The sequence below is a fragment of the Pseudopodoces humilis genome, chromosome 3 (assembly GCF_049639895.1).
Source record: "Pseudopodoces humilis isolate 2021_Gansu_Grassland_sample_001 chromosome 3, ASM4963989v1, whole genome shotgun sequence".
Classification (NCBI taxonomy): Eukaryota; Metazoa; Chordata; class Aves; order Passeriformes; family Paridae; genus Pseudopodoces; species Pseudopodoces humilis.
The window spans coordinates 824,167-842,378 of NC_142202.1; the positions used below are offsets into that span (position 1 = coordinate 824,167).

The 18,212-nt window shown below is 59.0% G+C and overlaps 1 protein-coding gene across 3 annotated transcripts; it reads right to left on the reverse strand.

The window, feature by feature from the left end:
• Window positions 1–360: 360 nt before the first annotated feature.
• On the reverse strand, window positions 361–17,592 carry MERTK (MER proto-oncogene, tyrosine kinase). 3 transcript variants are annotated; one of them, XM_088053390.1, is made up of 19 exons: window positions 17,163–17,592; window positions 12,133–12,445; window positions 11,927–12,027; window positions 11,665–11,838; window positions 10,621–10,707; window positions 9,956–10,071; window positions 7,925–8,108; window positions 7,562–7,713; window positions 5,324–5,474; window positions 4,949–5,102; window positions 3,821–3,906; window positions 3,632–3,727; window positions 3,346–3,426; window positions 3,119–3,211; window positions 2,911–3,029; window positions 2,600–2,709; window positions 2,328–2,487; window positions 1,949–2,085; window positions 361–891 (listed from the first exon to the last, which is right to left on the reverse strand). In XM_088053390.1, the coding sequence occupies exons 1-19, from the start codon at window positions 17,230–17,232 to the stop codon at window positions 417–419; spliced, it is 2,859 nt and encodes a 952-aa protein (XP_087909516.1). In that variant the 5' UTR covers window positions 17,233–17,592; the 3' UTR covers window positions 361–416. The 3 variants fall into 3 exon arrangements, with proteins under 3 accessions (XP_087909516.1, XP_014110203.1, XP_014110202.1); XM_014254728.2 differs by having other exon boundaries at window positions 4,949–5,069; window positions 5,324–5,477; XM_014254727.2 differs by having other exon boundaries at window positions 5,324–5,477.
• Between the last annotated feature and the right edge of the window lie 620 nt (window positions 17,593–18,212).

An 18,212-nucleotide genomic window follows, 5' to 3' on the forward strand; every position in this document is an offset into this window, starting at 1 on the left:
CCGGGAGAAGGGAATGTGGGAGCACCCGCTGCTCCCACTGGGGCTCCCGTTTCCCGTGGGGATCTCCTGAGTGTCAAATCCCCCAGCAGGCTGTAGAGCTGGAGCCCTCACCATCCTGGGGGCTGCCCACCCCACAGACCTTAACAGGCCATGGAAAAGGGGGAAAACACCGGGCCCTGCAAGGCCAGCTGCCCCCTCAGCACCACCCGCCCCACCCTGCTCTGCTCCTTCTGGAAAAGATGAATAATTACAGCAAAATAATTCCACTGTTAATTCCACTGTTAATTCCAAACCCCCGGGACTTCAGCCCAGGGACGAGCTCCCGGGGAGAGCCAGCAAAACCGTGCAGGAGATAATAAATAAAAGAGACGAGCGTTTATTAAAATATTCCCTCTGTGTCCTTGCCACGGTGCCGCTCACACCGCTCCCAGCGGCGCTTCCGAGTCCTCCCCGCGGCTCCCGGCCCGCGGCCGCTCCGACACCGGCAAAGTGCCGGCCTGGCTCCATCGGCTGCCCGGCTCCGAGCCCCGGCAGGGAAGCAGCGGCACGTAGGGCTCCTCCACGGGGCCACCGAGCTGCTCCTCCACCACGTACCTGGCGTCCCACGCCTCGCCGGGATGCACGTCCACGGCCACCAGCGCCGCCTCCGCGCCGGGGGAGCCGGGCTCCGACGCCTCCGCGGCGTCCAAATCCGAGTCCGCTTGCGGGAAGCCCGAATCCTGCGTGGAGTCCGGGCTCTGCTCGGGAAGGCCGGTGTTGATGTAGATGATGTCCCCGCAGGCTTTGGCGGTGGGCAGGTTTTCCAGCAGCTTCTCCAGCTGGCCTTTGAGCTGGGAGAAGGTGGGGCGGGTGGCAGGGTCGGCTCTCCAGCACTCGGACATTATTTCGTACCTGGAAACCGGGAGAGGAGTGCGGTTGACAGAGGATTCCGGCATCCCAGGGTGCTTTGGTTTGGAAGGGACCTCGGAGATCATCCAGTCCCACCCTGCTGCCATGGGCACCTCCCAGCATCCCAGGTTGCTCCAAGCTGTCCTTGAACACTCCAGGGATGGAGCAGCCACAGCTTCTCCAGGCAGCCTGCACTTCTCTGGATTAGGGCAAGTATGGGAACCAATTTCCAGCTTCCCTCCAAGCTGGGCAAGCCTTGAAATTCCCATTAAATCAAGAGTGAAACCAACTCTCTCTGCTCAGGCTGTTTCCCAAGGGCATGGATTTATCAGCCCAAGCTGCTGTTAGAATGTGAGAAGTGTTCCAGCGCAGCCCTGGGATCTGTTCCCTGGGATCTGTTCCCTGGGATCTGTTTCCTGGGAACATCCCAGCCCTGTGTGTGGATGTCAGGGAGCCCTGGAAGCTCCCAGCACATCCCTGCCAGCCTCGCTGCCCTCCAGCAGGCCGGACTCTTAGAGGTTCCTGCACTGCTTCCTTCAGGAACAGGCAGTGGAGAGGAGCCTTTTAGGAAATGTTGGACTTTGTTTATCCGCTTGGGATTCAGAGCTCTCGGCCATGGGGGGTTAAAGCATTTTTTAGCCCTAATGGCACTGGGGGAAAAACTCAGGAAAGAAGTTTGGGAGAAAGGCCTTTGCTGAGCTGCTCAGAAATCCAAAGGTTTGTGTGTTCTGCGTTTCCCCTTTCCAGGGGGACACAGATTTACAGATTTGAGGCAAGGAAGGGCCCTAGAGGGAGTTTTGTGGGACAAAGAGGAGCATCACCAGCCAGGACCTTTTGGCCAAACCAAACCCAAAACTCGAGAACGGAAATACTAACAAGTCCCATCACTGACTGCTCCTGGTGACTTTGCCAGCCCCACAAAGCCGTTGCTTCCCCTCAGGACATTTGTTGGGATTTTTTTGCCTGGAGTTCAGCAGATGCTGACCCACGCTCCAGGCTTTCCACTGAGGGGCTCGTTCCTAGGAAAAGCCATTTTCCCAGCTGGCATCCCGGGACTCACAGCTCATCCAGGCAATCCTCAGGTTTCTTCAGGCGCTGCCCATGGAAGAGGTACTCGTAGATCTCGTGGTTCTGCACGCCCGGGTACGGCGTCATCCCGCGCGTGGCGATCTCCCACATGGTGACGCCGAATGCCCACTGCCGGCACAAAGGGAGAGGCCGAGGCTCAGGGGACCCTTCCAGGAGGGATGAATGAACCTTTTCATGGGGAAAGGTCACCGCCCGGCGTCCGAGGGACAACGGGCAGAGCTGCGGCGCTCCCCAACCCGGGAACGAGCTGGGAGGCCAGCGGCCCACTCGAGGGCCACCCCGACGGCTCCCGCGCTTCCGAGGAGCGACAGGAGCGCGGCGCGGCTCGGCCCGGGGGCACCGGGACCCACCACATCGCTCTTGGTGGTGTAGACACGGTCAGCCAGGGACTCGAGGGCGATCCACTTGACCGGCATCTTGGCGATGCGGCCCTGCCGGTAGTAATCGCCGCTGTAGATCTTCTTGGAGAGCCCGAAGTCTGCCACGCACACCGTCATGTCATCCCGCAGCCTGGGGACACACACGCGGCCTCAGGACAGCCACACGGGCCAGGCTGTGGCTCCAAACCGAGGGAAAATACACAGGGTGCGCCCCGTGGGGTGGAGCAGGGGAAAAGGCTCACATGCAGTTCCGAGCTGCCAAGTCCCTGTGGAGGAAGTTCCGACTGCTCAGGTATTCCATGCCCAGGGCGATGTCCACCATGAACTTCACCAGGGTCTGCAGGGGCACAAACTGGGGAGGGAAGGTGGGGGCTGCACGGCGTCGATCCGAAAGGTTTCCCTCTGCCATCCCAAGGGATGAGCCCACGGCAGCAGACCAGCTCCCGTCCCTCAGACCGTGCCGTTCCTTGACCCACGAGCCTGCAGGAGCTGCGGAGGGCGGCTCCACTCCCACCTCGATCCCACCCCACCCTCTGCTCCCGCTGCTCCCTACCTGGGGGGCCATTTCCAGCCGGGAGCGCAGCAGGAAGCTGTGCAGGTCCCCGTATTTCATGAAGGGCAGGATCACCATGGGCTTGGGCACCTGCAGGGAGCTCAGCTCGATGCACACCCCTGGGAAACACGGGCAACTCACACAGCGCCCCGGGAAAAGGGATCCAGCTCCACCCAAACCCCGGCTGGAGGGCGGCAAGGGACGGTACCCAGGAGCTTGATGACGTTGGGATGGTCAAAGTCCTTCATGCACGCCGCTTCGCTGAGGAACTCTTCGATCTCCCTTTGGGAAAAGTTGTCCACTGGGAAGCAGAGAGAAAGGAAGAGCTTTAAAGCCCCCAAACGGTGGCAGGATGCCGCTCCTGAGAGAGGCACTGGGAATGTTGGTGTCCAGTGGGACAGACGTCAGGTCCCGTGGGGCAGGGAGACAACTCACACTTCATGGTCTTCACAGCCACCTTCTGCGGGGGCCCCTCGGGCTGGCTGAGCCGTCCCTCCATCACGGACCCGAACTCCCCTGCACCACAGGGAAGAAGGAATCCCTTCATCCCAAGCACCACCTTCCAGGACATCACCAGATCCCGAAGATCTGGAGTGCTCCAGGCCGAAAGGCTCATTCCTCACAGGAGGAACTGTCACACGTTGTGACAGGAGGACAAGCTGGGCTGATAGGAGCTCCCCTGCCCGCGGCAGGAGGTTGGGATGAGGGGAGCTTTACTCACCCTCTCCCAGGACCTTTCCCAGGCTCAGGGCGTTCCTGTCCACGACAACATCCTGCAGCTTCTGCTGGAGCTCCCTGCTGACACCCAGGCTTCCCACTGCAGGAGAGGGGGACAGCAGCTCAGGCAGCTGCCACCTGCTGCCAGGCTCCCCCTCCAGCCCCTTGCAGAGGGAGAGAAGCGTGTCCTTACGGCTCAGCTCCACGGCTCTCCGGCAGTAGGACTTCTTGGCAGTGTAGCTCACTGCCAGCTCCGAGTCGTTCCTGCTGAAGGCATTCCTGAGGGAACACAAACACATCTGCTGTGCCTGGACGAAGGAGGCGGCGTGGCAGGGGCAGGAGCCCAGCGGATCCGCAGGAAAAGGGGAAATGCACGTTCCATTTCCTTTTTCCTGGATCACGCCTGCGACGTCTGAGCAAAACAACAGCTCCACAAACACCACTGAACCATCGAGGAGCGAGTCACAAGCTTTTGGGGAGGAAGCAGGACACTCTTTCCTACTCGACGAGCCCTGCAGAGTCCAGCTCTGGGAAACACAGCCAGGGCAGGATGCTGCAGAGCGAAGGCTGGCAATAACCAGTTAGGAAAGGGACCCTCACTCGGTACCAGCTTCCAAAGTGGGAGCAGGGGCAGTTAAACAGCACTTGGGAAGTCACGAGGATGAGTGAGGAGCGTTGGGCTGTTGCAGGAGAGAACAGCCCTTTGTCCGTGTTTTTAAACAATGCTGGGCCATTCAACCCGGGCGTGGGATGAGGCAGGAGGGTTTCTCCAGGACATGGGGTATTATGGAACCACAGAACCACGGAGTTGAAAGGAACCCACCAGGATCGTCCAGTCCAGCTCCTGGCCTTGCACAGACACCCCAGAATCTCACCCTGGGCGTCCCTGGCAGCGCTGTCCAAATTCTCCTGGTGGCCTCAGGGCCGTGCCCATTCCCTGGGGAGCCTGGGCAGTGCCAGCACCCTCTGGGGGAAGGATCTTCTCCCAAAATCCAGCCTAACCTCCCCTGACACAGCTCCAGCCACTCCCTTGGGTCCAGGTCACCCTCTGGTGACCAGTGACACCCCCTGCTCTCTCATTTCTGTGCCAAAACACCTCCCCCACCAGGCTGCACGAGTTCACTTCCCTTTAAAAATAGGAATAGTGAGCACAAGGTGAACTAAGCTGAGCTAAGGGAGGGAGGGGAAGGAAAAACCCACGTAGTCCCTCACCATGGGCACAAAAAACGTCATTTGTGGTAACAACATCAGTCCTGGGGACAGAATCCTCGTCCCCAAACCCCGCAGGGGCTGGGAGCCGCCCTGTTTCCCATCCCCTTACCCGTATTTTGTCTCCACACATCGTTTCTGGATGACCACGGACAAGCAGAGGAGGACTCCGACGGCAATTGTCCCGCAGATAAATCCCAGGGCTATGACAAAGGAGTCGGCATTCCCAGAGGCTGGAGTCGAAGAGGGGGCTGAGGTTATTAATCCTAAGAAAATACCCTGTTAATGGAGCTGGTGAAAGAGTCAGCCTGCAGCACCCGGGGTTTGGGGCAGGAATTCCCAGGGGTTCTCAGCGGAGCCCAGAGGATTACACGGGGGGGAAAAAAAGGGAATGAGGAGTGAGGCTTTGCTGCTCCCACATCAGGATCCTTGGCTGACGGGGAACGCATCGGAAGGAGGGTGCTGAGATGCCAAAGGACCTCCTTACCCCCGGCAGGGATGAAGATCTCCACGGGAGCGCTGGAAGGTCCCACTCCCCCCTTGGTGACGGCGGCCACGCGGACGGAGCAGGTGGCGTTGGTGGCCACCACGGGCAGCACGGCCGCGCTGCCGTTCAGCCGGGCCTCCTCGGAGACAATCTGCTGGAGGGAGGAAAGCGAGAAACTGCTGGCCTGGGGAAGGCAGGGAAACCTGGGGATTTACTGAGAGTTGTCCCCTTGGCAACCTTTGGAGCTGCTTTGCTTTCCCAGCCCAGAGGAAGCGCAGCACCCGGCTATTTAGGGAGAAGAATGGCCCTGTGTGCGAGGGCCGGATGGGATCGGGAGCGGAGCTGAGCGGCGCTTCCCGTTCAATCCCAGCCTTTCTGGCCCTCTCCCCTCCACAGCAGGGCCAGGACAGAGGCAGGGGAGGAGCTGGCAAGGAAGGGAAAAGCTCTGCTGACATGGATTGTGCCATTGCGCCTTAGCTGTGGCCATGGGAGCCCCGTGAGGCTCAGCACCCGCTGATCCCTGTGCTCCTGGTGGGAATGTCCAAGTGCTCTGGAAGCAGATCCTAGGGCAGGTGTTTTCTGCCTCCTGTGGTTTTTGTGTCCAGCTAGTTATATTCCAACTTTTTATGCGTTTCCTCGGCTGGTACCATGGCAGGAGGCTTGGTAAAATCACAGCAGCCTTTCCCTGCGAATTCCATCCTCTCCTGGTTGTTTCCAGCCGAGAAAGTGCTGCTCCCTGCCGATTTCCAGCTGCAAAACATCTGCCCAAACATCTGGCAGGCTGCTGTGTCCGGCAGCACCCGGCTCCTTCCTGAAGATCCCACAGAAAAAGCAGGAGCCAAGGGGGATCAGTGGGTGAGGAGAGGGGATCAGAGCCGCTCAGAGGGAACCACTTTCTGTTCCCTGTCCCGAAAAAGCCCCGGGGACGGATGTGAAACACCCTGGGAACGCGTGGGCACCTGCTGGTGGTGGCAGGAGCTGTTGTCACCTCTGCTCCCACATTCCTGCCTTTTCCCTCCTCATATCCACATGGGATCCTTCCCCTACCACCAGGCTAAAACTGGGATCCTTCCCTGTCCTACAGGGCCCTGCTGTGTCATCTGAGGACAGACCAGACCCTGAGCACAGAGCAGGCCTGACCTGCCAAATTTAATGGGATTTTATGAGTTTTGTGGTAGTTGGGGAATTTCTTCCTGGCCCAAGTCGGGCAGCCTCGGCTCCAACAAGGACTGCTGGTCAAGGAGGAAAATAAAGCAACTTTTGGGAATTTTCTGGTCGTGGAGAGGCCTGCAGGTGGCCCTGTGACACCGAAATCCGGCATCTTCCTGGCTTTATCCTGCAAAAAACTGGTGGTTATTTTGGGGCAGTCCAGATTTAGCCTGTGCAGGGACTTTATTTCACGGAATGATTCTCACAGGATCACTGAGGTCAGAAAAGACCGCTGAGATTGTCGAGTCCAACCTTAGAAGGAGCTTTTTGAGGAGTCAGAACTCCAGTCTCGTGCCTCAGACTCATGGAAAAATTGAGAACTGGAAAAAAATTTCGCTCCATAAGCTGGGAAATAGGACAAAAGTTAACAAACAACAACAACAGCAAAGAATCTCCCAGGGCCTAAAGGGCAAGGCCTGGATTTGGCCTTTTGCTGGAGAGAGACAGCTCCTGTCAGCACTTTCATGCCGAGTCACAAGACCATGGTTTTGTTTCCCTGGCTTCATTCAGGCTGGATCTATACGGAGGAGCAAAAGGAGAACAGAAAGTGCAGCATCCGACAAAAAAACGGGGATGAGTCACCGTTTCCAGCCTGGCACAGAGGAAGCCAGAGCACAGCTGGATCCATTCCTGCTCTTATCCACAGGCTCTGGAGGGGATCTTCTGCCCAGAGCCCGGGCCAGCCTTGCCCTAGCAAATTCCTGCAGCTACTTCCCAAATCCTAGAAAAGGCAAGCAGGGTGTGCCAGGTGATTTCATGCACTCGCACAGAGGCCTTTGGGCCAAAATGTTCCTCGAGCTCTGGAATTCTGTGCTGTGGGTTACAGTGGGAAAAATCCCATCTGCGTAAGGAACAGCTCAAAATCCAGGGAATGCAAGGCCAGGAGGGGTTTGAAGCCCACACGAGAGCCCAAGACAGCAAAGAAATGAGCTCCAGAAGAATCCGTGGAAGCACCAAAACCCATCCGGACGTCCCTGCTTGGAATTTTTCCAGGGTTGAACCGTTCTTCCCCATTTCCTGGTGACTCACCGTGCCCTCGGAGTTGTGCCACCTGTACCAGATGTGGTAGCCCTGGAGCTCCCCGTGGATCCTCTCCAGGGACGGCCTCGCCCAGCGGATCTCCAGCGAGGAGCTGGATTCGTTGAAGGACACCGTGACGTTCCGCGGCGGCGTGCTGGGAGCTGTGGGGATCCGTGGGGAAGGAGGTGAGGGAAGCTGGGAGAATGGGTGCGGAGAAGCGGGAATCTGATGGAAAACTCAACCAGAAAAGCCCATGGAAAACGGGGATGTTTCCTTTCCCACCCCGGGAGCAAGCGGGGCTCCGGAGCTGCCTCTCATCCAGAGGGATTGAGGCAGGGAAACCCTTCCCAGTCCTCGCTCCCCGTTTCCTACCTCCCTCCGTGGTGCTGGCCGTTATCCAGGGGCTGAATGCCGACCAGCCGACCTCATTCCCGCAGGAAACACGGATGTTGTACTCTTCCAAGGGCTCCAGCTGCTGGATGTGATACACGTGGGGAGGCACCGAGGTGTGGAAGGGCTGAAGGGAGACGTTGCCTCTCGGAACAGCTTCCTGCACCTTTAATTGGAAAATCAGCCCAAAAACAGGGATTAGTCAGCAACAACCTGCAGGGAGAGATGCTGGAAAACAGGATCCAGAGCCCTGCCTCCCATTTGAGCTCTGCAGGGAAAAGTTCCTGCAGGGAAAGCTCATGGCAGGACATTCACAGGGCACAGGGAGACGGCTCCAGCAGGTGTGGAGCTGGGAACATTCCAGGGATGTCGGGAAGGAGGGAGGGACGATTTGCTGTTTCTTGTGGCATGGAGCAGAAGAAGCCCCAAATAAAATAACCTGGCAGCACACCCCAAAAAACCAAAAAACCCCAAAAAAACCGCACATCACTGGAAAATGGGATTTATCTCCATGGGATGTCACGGGACCAAGCCCCATCCTTGTCACATTTAGCAGCACGGAAGAATTCAACATCCCAAAAACAAGTCCTGCTTTTCACAGGGAGACAAATCTATGGATGTGGAGCCCCCACGGAGGCACCACAGCTTTCCAGGAAACCTCTCATTTTGTGGGAAGCACTACCTGGACTGGGACAGAGGGAGGAAAGAGGGAAGAGGAAGAACAAGGACAACCCAACCAAGCCTGTGAAAAGCCTCCAGCCAGGATTTTGGGATGGCAGGACACCTATCCTTATGCTCAATCAAAAGAGCCCCCCAGGGTATCCCAGGATGGTCTCAGAATCTGTTTTACAGCCAAATTATAAAAGAGCAGCCTTCCATCCTCAGGTTTTCCTGGAGAAATTCCCAGAAATGCCCCAAGTAGATCTTTGGAAGACTCTGCAAGGCCGGCGCTGCTGCAGCCACACGCTTGTCCTGCTCACGCACTTCCCAGCCAAGCAGCATTCCCAAAGTCAGGATTCGGAAGGGCAGGTTTCCCTCGACTCCCCATTCCTTACAGGAAGGAGCTGAGGGGTTGCCTGTCTCCTGAAAAAGTCAGGGAATGCCACCCCCACCCCCAAGCTGTCAGAAGACGCTCTGAGGGAGGCGAGCAGTCAGCAGAGGAACACACACAGCGCCTCCGGGACCGGACCCTGAGCACCCAGCCCGATCCTCAACCGTCTTCTGAGGATAATCCATCAAATCCATGGGTTTTGGAAGGAAATGGGGATGTTTGCCAACTGCAACGGTTGGAATTGGCAGGTGGGCCAGCTGCAGCCCTCGGGAATGAGTCACTGGCTCGGTGGGCCCGGGGATTATCCGAGGGGACAGCAGCAAAAGGGCTGAGTCACAGCTGTGTTTTTGCCAGAAACCCTCTCCTGTTTTCCACTTTCAAAGGCCGTTTCCTACGGACAGACCGTGAATGTTAAGTCATAGGAAATTCCTTGGCTCTCCACCCCGCTTCCCAAGCTCCGGCTGGGAGGCAGCAGCAGGACACGGCGCTAATATTAGCCCTGGTACCTTTCTTCCCCGAAATTCCTTTCACTTTTACCTGGCTTCAAAGGTCGCCTCTCTCCCAGCTGGAGCGGAGATTTCCCAGGATAAATTTATGGCTGGAGAGGGAGGGACTTGGGACAAGGGAGTGGAGTGACAGGACAAGGGGGAATGACATCCCGCTGCCAGAGGGCAGGGGTAGACGGGTTATTGGGAATAAAACACTCCCTGTGAGGCCGTGGCACGGGCTGCCCGGAGAGGCTGTGGCTGCCCCATCCCTGGAAGTGCCCAAGGCCAGGCTGGAGCAACCTGGGATAGCGGAAGGTGCTGGAAAGGAGTCGGAACTGGATGATCTTTAAGGTCCTTGCGGCCCAAACCATCCCAGGATTCCGTGAAATCTGCGCAGCTCGTGCCAAACACCACCAAAGCCTTGGAGCATCCCTGCGGGGCAGCTGTGGGGCTCTGGGAATTCCGGACACTCACCTGGACACTGCAGCTGTTCAAGGCAGAGAAGGCATCAAAGCCCGGCTCCCAGGATATCCTGATTCCATGGGCTGTCCTGTTGAGGACCCGCACGCTGTCGGGAGCCGATGGAATTCCTGCAGGGAGAAGCCAGGGAAGCCTGAGCACAAACCTGGCGTGGTGGCTTTTCCCTGCGGCTCCCGGGGCTCGGCCTGTGACCCCAAATCCGAATTCTGCGGATGTGCCGGACCACCGGATAGGGAAGCACAAAAATGTCACTTTCAGGACTATTTTGGCCGTTTCTATATTTGTGACCACTCTGGGCAGCTCAAAGGCCACGATTTATTTTGGGGAACACCTTCCTCACGTTGCCGGAGTGGCTCCCATCAGGAATGTCAGCAATTTCCACTGTTTCCTATGGAAAATTCCTATGGAGCACCGCCCTGGTTATGACGGAAGGAAGGAAAGGAGCAACGCAGCCTTTCCAAATTCTACTTTGAAGCTGACAGCTTTGCTTTCAGATTTAGGTTTTGGTGCTCCCTCCCCCATCCCGGTGCTGGGATGACCAAAGCGGGACGAGCACGTTACAACCGGATCCCGCTTGGTTTTAATTCCAGGACTGAAGGATGAGCTCTGGCATGTGGGGAGACTCGGACACCGGGCTTTGACAGGCAGTGGGAGCTGACCTTTGATGTTGACCTGGCCCGGGCTGGATGCAGTCAGGCCTTTGCTGTTGTGGGCCTCGCAGCTGAACAGCGCCGGCTCGCTGAGTCCTGCCGGGAAAACACAGCGCCTGGATATCCCAAACCATCCCGAGCCCGGCAGCTCCCCGGCAGCAAACGCCCAGGGTTTCCTTTCCCAGCCCGTTCTCACTTCCCCCCGTGCCCCTTCCGCTGCCCGGGGGTGACCCAGGCTCCGGCTGCCCCCGGCACGGTGTGCACGGCGGGGACGCGATGTCCCTTGCACAAGCCCCTGAGGAAGGGGCTGCTCTCCCTCCAAAAGGGGGAAGGCAGAAAGCAGAAGAGCCCCGGTCAGATGATTCGGTGCCGGTCACAGACCCGCAGCTGACGGCGGAGAGGGAGCGCTGGGAATTCCCGAGGCTGGATTCTCCCGGGCCAGCTGAGGCCAGCCCGGGTTTGGGATCCCTGTCCCGTGCCGCAGGGTGCCGGGGCTCCCGGGCCGGGAGAAGCTCCGATGACCCAACCGAGCGGGTGCCAGGCGGATGCGAGGCCATCCAAGAGGAATGAGTCGCTTCTTCCGGCTTTCACTGCCTTTTAAAGGGCAATTACAGCCCAGCTCCTAATTAACCACCGGCCTCCTCCTCACCAGCAAAGCAAGCAATACCCCAGTGGGGTTTATGGGACACCAAGGATCTTTCTCCCCGTGTCCCAACAGCTGCCGTGGACACACGGCACAGGGGGCATCCCAAACTCTTCCAGAGACACAAAGTGGGGACCAACCAACATTCCAGGGGCCCAGGAGAGCAGCCAGGTTCCTGCTGGCACAGCCAGAGGCTGGCGGAAAAATTCACTGCTCGCTCAGGAACGAGCTGACTGAGTATCCCACCTTTTGCAAGGAAGGGGATTTCTGTCAGCAGCCAGAGGGGATTGGATGGAGCTTCCTGCCTCTCCAGGGCTGGGAACAGACCCTCCTGGCAGGGACAGGCTCTGGGATGGCACAGGGCACGTTCCCATCAGGGACGCTCCACGGCAGTGACGCTCCCCACTCACCTGGCACCGTCAGGACCGACGGGGAGATGTGGGGTTTGTGGTTGAGCTGGATGTTGTTCTGGAACCAGTAGATCTCCACAGGCTCCGGAGGTCCCACGGCCTGGCACGTCAGGTTGAAGGGGCTGTTCCTGGTGACGTTCAGCTGCTCGGGCTGGCGGATGAAGTGCGGGAGACCTGCACGGACACAGGGAAGCGAAGGATTCCCCGTTTCCAGCTCCCCGGTCGCTGAGCCGGGACACAACTCCACAGCGCTCCAGCTCACCTTCCAGCTGCACCAGGATGGGATCCGACACCACCTCCACGCCGGAGACGTTGAGTTTGCAGACGTAGGAGCCGTTATCGGAGCGCTGGGCGCCCAGGATGCTGCGGGACAGGACGGACGCCCCCTCAGGCCTGGTGGCTTTCCACCTTCCCTGGGAGCCGGCCCTCGGGGCACCCCTCCTTCCCACCTGCTCCGGCAGCGCTCACCTGAAGGTGGAGGTCATGGCCACCTCCTCCTCGTCGGGGATCTCAAAGTGGCTGCTGGCGATGCGATCCAGCACGTGCAGCTCCCTGCCGTCCTTCCAGAGGGAAATTCCCGGGGCATCGGGCCGGAGCAGCTCCTGAGGCACTTTGATGGAGCAGTTGAAGGTGACGTCCTTGTGCTCGTTGATGACCACGTGTCGCACCGTGGGGTTGAAGCTGAGCTGGCCCACGGGCTCCTCCCTGGTGCTCCGGTGCTGGGAACGCCGGGAATGCGCTGACGGGTACAGCCTCACACCTCCTTCTCCATCAGCATCCTCTGCAAGGGAACACCTGGGCTGTGGCACCACCACCAGCAAGTCTGGGACACCTCGCAGCAAAACAACCCCACTGCTTCCCAGAATGATTGAAGGCAGATCATTTCCATTTCCCAAAACGTTGTCCCAGGATTCTGTATGGGCAGCACCTCCAAAAAAGCCCTTTTTAAAACAAACAGGGGCAGGCCAAGCTAAAGAAAACACTCAGCCACGTTTCTTTGGGCAGGGAGCTGTTCCTGCTGCATTACACCCCCGGGACTGGAATATAAAAGGATCCCTGGGCAGCAGGAATTTGGGACTTTACTCCAGCAAACCCCTTGCGGGGCCTCATCTGAAGCATTTTCAGCTGGGGCAGAGGAAGAGCTCCCGGCTGGAATTTTGCTGATTTTAGGCTCTGCCAGGAGCCTGTCCCTTCCCAGGGCAGGGAGAGCGGGACACGCTCTGAGTCAACTTTTGCTAAGTGCCTGCACTGCTCTGCCTTTCCCAGGAAAAGAGCTGCAGGCGGATGAAGAAATGCCTTTGGACAGCGTCTAGGAGCCAGCTGCTGCTCACTGTTGCTCCCCCAGGGTCTTCTCCCGCATTTTTTCCCAAGGGAAAGCTCTTTTTGAGGATTTCGTACCCCCCCTCTTCCAAATCACCAAGTGGCATTTTCACCCCCCCTCCCAGCCACGGCTGAGATGAAGAGCAGCACTGAAAGCAAAATCTCTTCCAAAAATAAGTGCGATTTTGAGGAGACCAGATCTAGGAGATGCACCAGGTTGGAGGCTGGTCTTCCCGGACCATTTCTGAGCTTCCTGAGGCTTTCCCAGCCATCAGCAATCCCGAGCCGAGTGCTAAATCTCCCTTTCAGCCAGCAGAGGCATTGTGCCAGACAGGAATTTCACCTAAATTAATTCCTTTTTCCAAGAAAGAAAAGCCAATCAACCACTCGCAGTTTAAAAGATAAAGAAAGCCCAGCTTTCATTGAACCTGAGCTCAGCCGAGTTTGCTTTTTGGGCAGGTTTTTAGCCCTCAAACATCAAACAACAAGTTTTTAAAGCTACGTCACCACTGTTGTGAGTAATGGGGCACGAGCCTGGCGTGTTTTTCCCGGAGCCAAGAAACACAGCCCGGTTTTGAGGTTGGATATATCCCTTTGCTAAACCTCTCCCTATTTTTAACCCTCAAGAAATGCTGCTGGAGGACAGGGTTTCTCACTCCGGAGGGAAGGGGGAGGCTCTGCCTGCCGCTCCCGCAGCACAATGGGTTTCCCTTTCAGGAAAAAAAACAAAACAAACAAACAAAAAGAACCGCAGCTTTTCCAACCTGCGTGCCTGAGCCTCCCCATCCCGACACAAACAGAGCCCGTGGGAGCTGTGCAGAGCTGCAGGGACAGGGATGTGCAGCAGCTCCCAAAGGATCTGCTAAACACAAACAAGCAGAGATCCCAAATTCCCTTCCCTCCCCTGCTGCTCCCGGAGTCACCGGGGCTGGAGCCGCTCCCTGCCTGGCACAATCCAGGCTCCAAGTGCTGCTTCCATGCTCCATTCCGAGGGCTCTGGCCGGAGCAGCTCCCCCAGCACGCACCCCTGGCTGGGGAGGACATGGATTTGTGTCCTGCCATGGTTTCTGCTCCCCTGGGCTGCTCCAAGCTTCAAGGCAAGGAGCAGGGAGGATCTCAGCCTTGTTTTCACGCTAATTAAGAGGTGTTTGCTGGCCCGGGAATGAAATCCTTTGCTCTCTGACTCATGTGAGTGCAGGAATTCCTCATCTCCAGCGCTGCCTTTGGGTACCCCACGAGTTTGGGACGGGGATATCCTCACGGCACCTTGGACTGGGTGGCAGGACAGCTCGTGCTGGAGTCCAGAGCAGTTCGGCTGGCTCTAAAGCCCCAGGCTAAAGCCAGGGAGCTGCAAGCCTGCTGTGCCTGCGTGGGTGCAGGAGCAGCTCCCGTCCCAACCACAGCCAGGCCTGAGGCAAAAGCTGGCGTGGAAATGAAACCGCTCGCAAGGGCACTGCCGCTCTCCTGGAACACCTGGAATTGCAGTGAAACTCCAGGGCCAGCACAGGCAGATCTGGCTGCACAGGTCCTGTGTGCCTTCCTCCCTGGAGAGAGGAATTTTAGCAGGAAAATCGGGCGGGATACATCATTAGGGATGCAGGATGACAAGCAGGGAGCTGCGCACCCTGCGACTGAAACAAGGTTTTTACTGCAGTCATGATGCATCCAGCTCTGCCAAAACGCTGGCTGCATCCCTGGCCCTGGAATTCCCACTGCTGGCAGTAATTCACCTGCTGACAACAGCTTCTGCTCAGGCACTGCTGAGCAGGAGCAATGAGGAACCCCTGCCTGAGGGTTTTCCAGCCTCCCCGTCCCCTGGGAGCTGTGGCAGACCTGAAAGTGTCGGGTTAACGTTGGACTCGATGGATCTTTCCCAAGCCAAGCAATTCTACAATTGTATGAAATTCATTTTCCCCAGGCTCACACCTGGATCTGAAGAGATTTTCCTTACTCAAACACATCTTGTACAAACCAGCCCAGGATTCCCGGTTCCATCCACAGAGAGTTCCCCTCGCTGCAGGCTCCTGCTGTGACAGTCAGGACTTTTAACTCCTCCCTGCCCAAAGCAAACACTCACATTCCCGCCTTCCCTGCTAAATTCCATCTGCACAGCGACTCCGACACCCCCCAGCACCCCTGAGCTCCCCCAGCAGCTCCCAAAGGTCCGACAGCCCTGATCACAGGATTTTTGAAAGTCCAAAAATTACTTTACCTCCTCATTTCTTTCTGCAAATGGGGTTGAAGAGGCACCAAACTGCCTGCACTGCACAGCACCACAGATCGTGGGGATTCCTGAGGATTTTTCCCAGCATCACTACGTAGCTGGCTCATGGCTAATGGGATAAATCCCAGACTGATCTGCCACAGTTTGTGGTCCCTGCCTGTTGTGGTGTCCCTGGCAAGCAGAGGCACATCAGGCAGTGAAGAACTCGGGCAAGACCACGCTGCAGAGGCAGAGCTTTGTCCTGGGACAGCCAAACCGTGTCCCAGGACATCCAAATCACATCCCAGAAGAGCCAGACCCTGTGTCCCAGGACAACAAAATCCTGTGTCACAGGACAGCCACAGTATGTGTTTGAGGACAGAGAAACCTCGTGTCCCAGCACAGCCAGATCCTGTGTCCCTGCACAGCCAGATCCCGTGTCCCTGCACAGCCAGACCCTGTGTCCCAACACAGCCAGATCCCGTGTCCCTGCACAGCCAGATCCTGTGTCCCAGCACAGCCAGATCCTGTGTCCCTGCACAGCCAGATCCTGTGTCCCAGCACAGCCAGATCCTGTGTCCCTGCACAGCCAGATCCTGTGTCCCAGCACAGCCAGATCCTGTGTCCCTGCACAGCCAGATCCTGTGTCCCAACACAGCCAGATCCCGTGTCCCTGCACAGCCAGATCCTGTGTCCCAGCACAGCCAGATCCTGTGTCCCTGCACAGCCAGATCCCGTGTCCCTGCACAGCCAGATCCTGTGTCCCGGCACAGCCAGATCCTGTGTCCCTGCACAGCCAGATCCCGTGTCCCTGCACAGCCAGATCCTGTGTCCCTGCACAGCCAGATCCTGTGTCCCTGCACAGCCAGATCCTGTGTCCCAGCACAGCCAGATCCTGTGTCCCAACACAGCCAGATCCTGTGTCCCTGCACAGCCAGATCCTGTGTCCCTGCACAGCCAGATCCCGTGTCCCTGCACAGCCAGATCCCATGTACCAGGACAGCCAGATCCTGTGTCCCAACACAGCCAGATCCCGTGTCCCTGCACAGCCAGATCCTGTGTCCCAGCACAGCCAGATCCTGTGTCCCTGCACAGCCAGATCCTGTGTCCCTGCACAGCCAGATCCTGTGTCCCTGCACAGCCAGATCCTGTGTCCCTGCACAGCCAGATCCTGTGTCCCAGCACAGCCAGACCCTGTGTCCCAGCACAGCCAGATCCCGTGTCCCTGCACAGCCAGATCCTGTGTCCCTGCACAGCCAGATCCTGTGTCCCTGCACAGCCAGATCCTGTGTCCCAACACAGCCAGATCCTGTGTCCTGGCACAGCCAGATCCTGTGTCCCTGCACAGCCAGATCCTGTGTCCCTGCACAGCCAGATCCTGTGTCCCTGCACAGCCAGATCCTGTGTCCCGGCACAGCCAGATCCTGTGTCCCGGCACAGCCAGATCCTGTGTCCCTGCACAGCCAGATCCTGTGTCCCTGCACAGCCAGATCCCGTGTCCCTGCACAGCCAGATCCTGTGTCCCAGCACAGCCAGATCCCGTGTCCCTGCACAGCCAGATCCTGTGTCCCAGCACAGCCAGATCCCGTGTCCCTGCACAGCCAGATCCTGTGTCCCTGCACAGCCAGATCCTGTGTCCCGGCACAGCCAGATCCTGTGTCCCAGCACAGCCAGATCCTGTGTCCCGGCACAGCCAGATCCTGTGTCCCAGCACAGCCAGCCCCGCTCGGGTGGCGATGCGGGCAGATCCCGGCGGGAGATCCAGGCTCAGTTTTTCCTCGGGCCCGCGCGGGGTGCCCGTGGTGCCCATCCCAGAGCCCGCGGGGAAAGCGCTCCCGGCGGCCCGGACGAGCTCCGCTCGCCGCCCCCCGTCCCGGGGCCGTGCCCGGCTCCCTCCGTGCTTCCTCCATGCCCGGCTCCCTCCATGCCCGGCTCCCTCCGTGCCCGGCTCCCTCCGTGCCCGCCGCGGACTCACCGGTCCCTCCGCGGGACGGGCGCAGGGCCGCCAGCAGCGCCCAGAGCAGCGCCCAGCGCCCGCCGCCCATCGCCCGCCGGCACCGCCAGCGCCGCCGCCTCGCTCCGCCACCGGGACTGGGACAGCTCCGCCACGGGGACTGGAACAGCTCCGCCTCCGGGACCGGCCCCGCTCCGCCACCGGGACTGGCACCGCTCCGCCTCCGGGACCGGCCCCGCTCCGCCACCGGGACTGGAACAGCTCCGCCACCCGGACTTTCACCGCTCCGCCACCGGGACCGGCACCGCTCCGCCACCCGGAGTTTCACCGCTCCGCCTCCGGGGCTGGCAGGGCAGCGCTCCCCCAGCGCAGGCAGCAGGCGCAGGGCCGGCAGCAGCCCCGGCAGCGGGTCACTCTCCGCTCCGCTCCGCTCCGCGCTCGGGGCCGGCAGCGCCACCGCTCCGCTCCGCCCCGGCCCGGCCCGGCCCGGCCCGGCCCGCCTCCCGGCGGGGGAGGGAGCGGGCTGCAGCGGCGCTGCCGAGCCCAGAGCGCTCCCCCGGCACTGCGGGGCCACCGCCGAGCCCCGTCGGGAAGGGCCGCACGGGCTTTACACCCCTCCGCCGCCGGGATCCACCACTGCCCTGGGCCAGGGCGGGACGGTCCTTTCTGTGAAGGAGTTTTCCCAGTGTCCAACCTAAACCGGTCCTGCCACAGCTTGAGGAAGATCGCTCTTGTCCTGTCACTTGTTAGCTGGGAGCAGAGACCGACTCTCACCTGGCTACAACCTCCTCTGCCCCGTTCCTGGCAGTGTCCAAGGTGGATGGGGCTTGGAGCCCCTTGGGCTAGTGGAAGGTGTCCCTGCCTTTGTTTATGTTTAAAGTTTTAAAGTCCTTCCAACCCCAACCATGCCATGATTCAGACACTTGCAGAGAGTAACAAGGTCCCCCCTGAACCTCCTTGCCTCCAGGCTGAGCTCCCCAAGCAGCTCCTGGTGCTCCAGACCCTTCCCCACCTCCATTCCCATCTCCGGATACGCTCCAGCGCCTCCAAGTCCTTCTTTTCATGCGAGGC

Coding starts and splice junctions, on each gene's coding strand:
- MERTK (XM_014254727.2), bottom strand. CDS start 17,232: ATGGGCGGCGGGCGCTGGGCGCTGCTCTGGGCGCTGCTGGCGGCCCTG. Junction 10,072..10,620: donor GGGCCAGGTCAACATCAAAG/GTCAGCTCCCAC, acceptor TTCTCCCTGCAG/GAATTCCATCGGCTCCCGAC. Junction 3,212..3,345: donor GGCTGTGAAGACCATGAAGT/GTGAGTTGTCTC, acceptor TCTGCTTCCCAG/TGGACAACTTTTCCCAAAGG.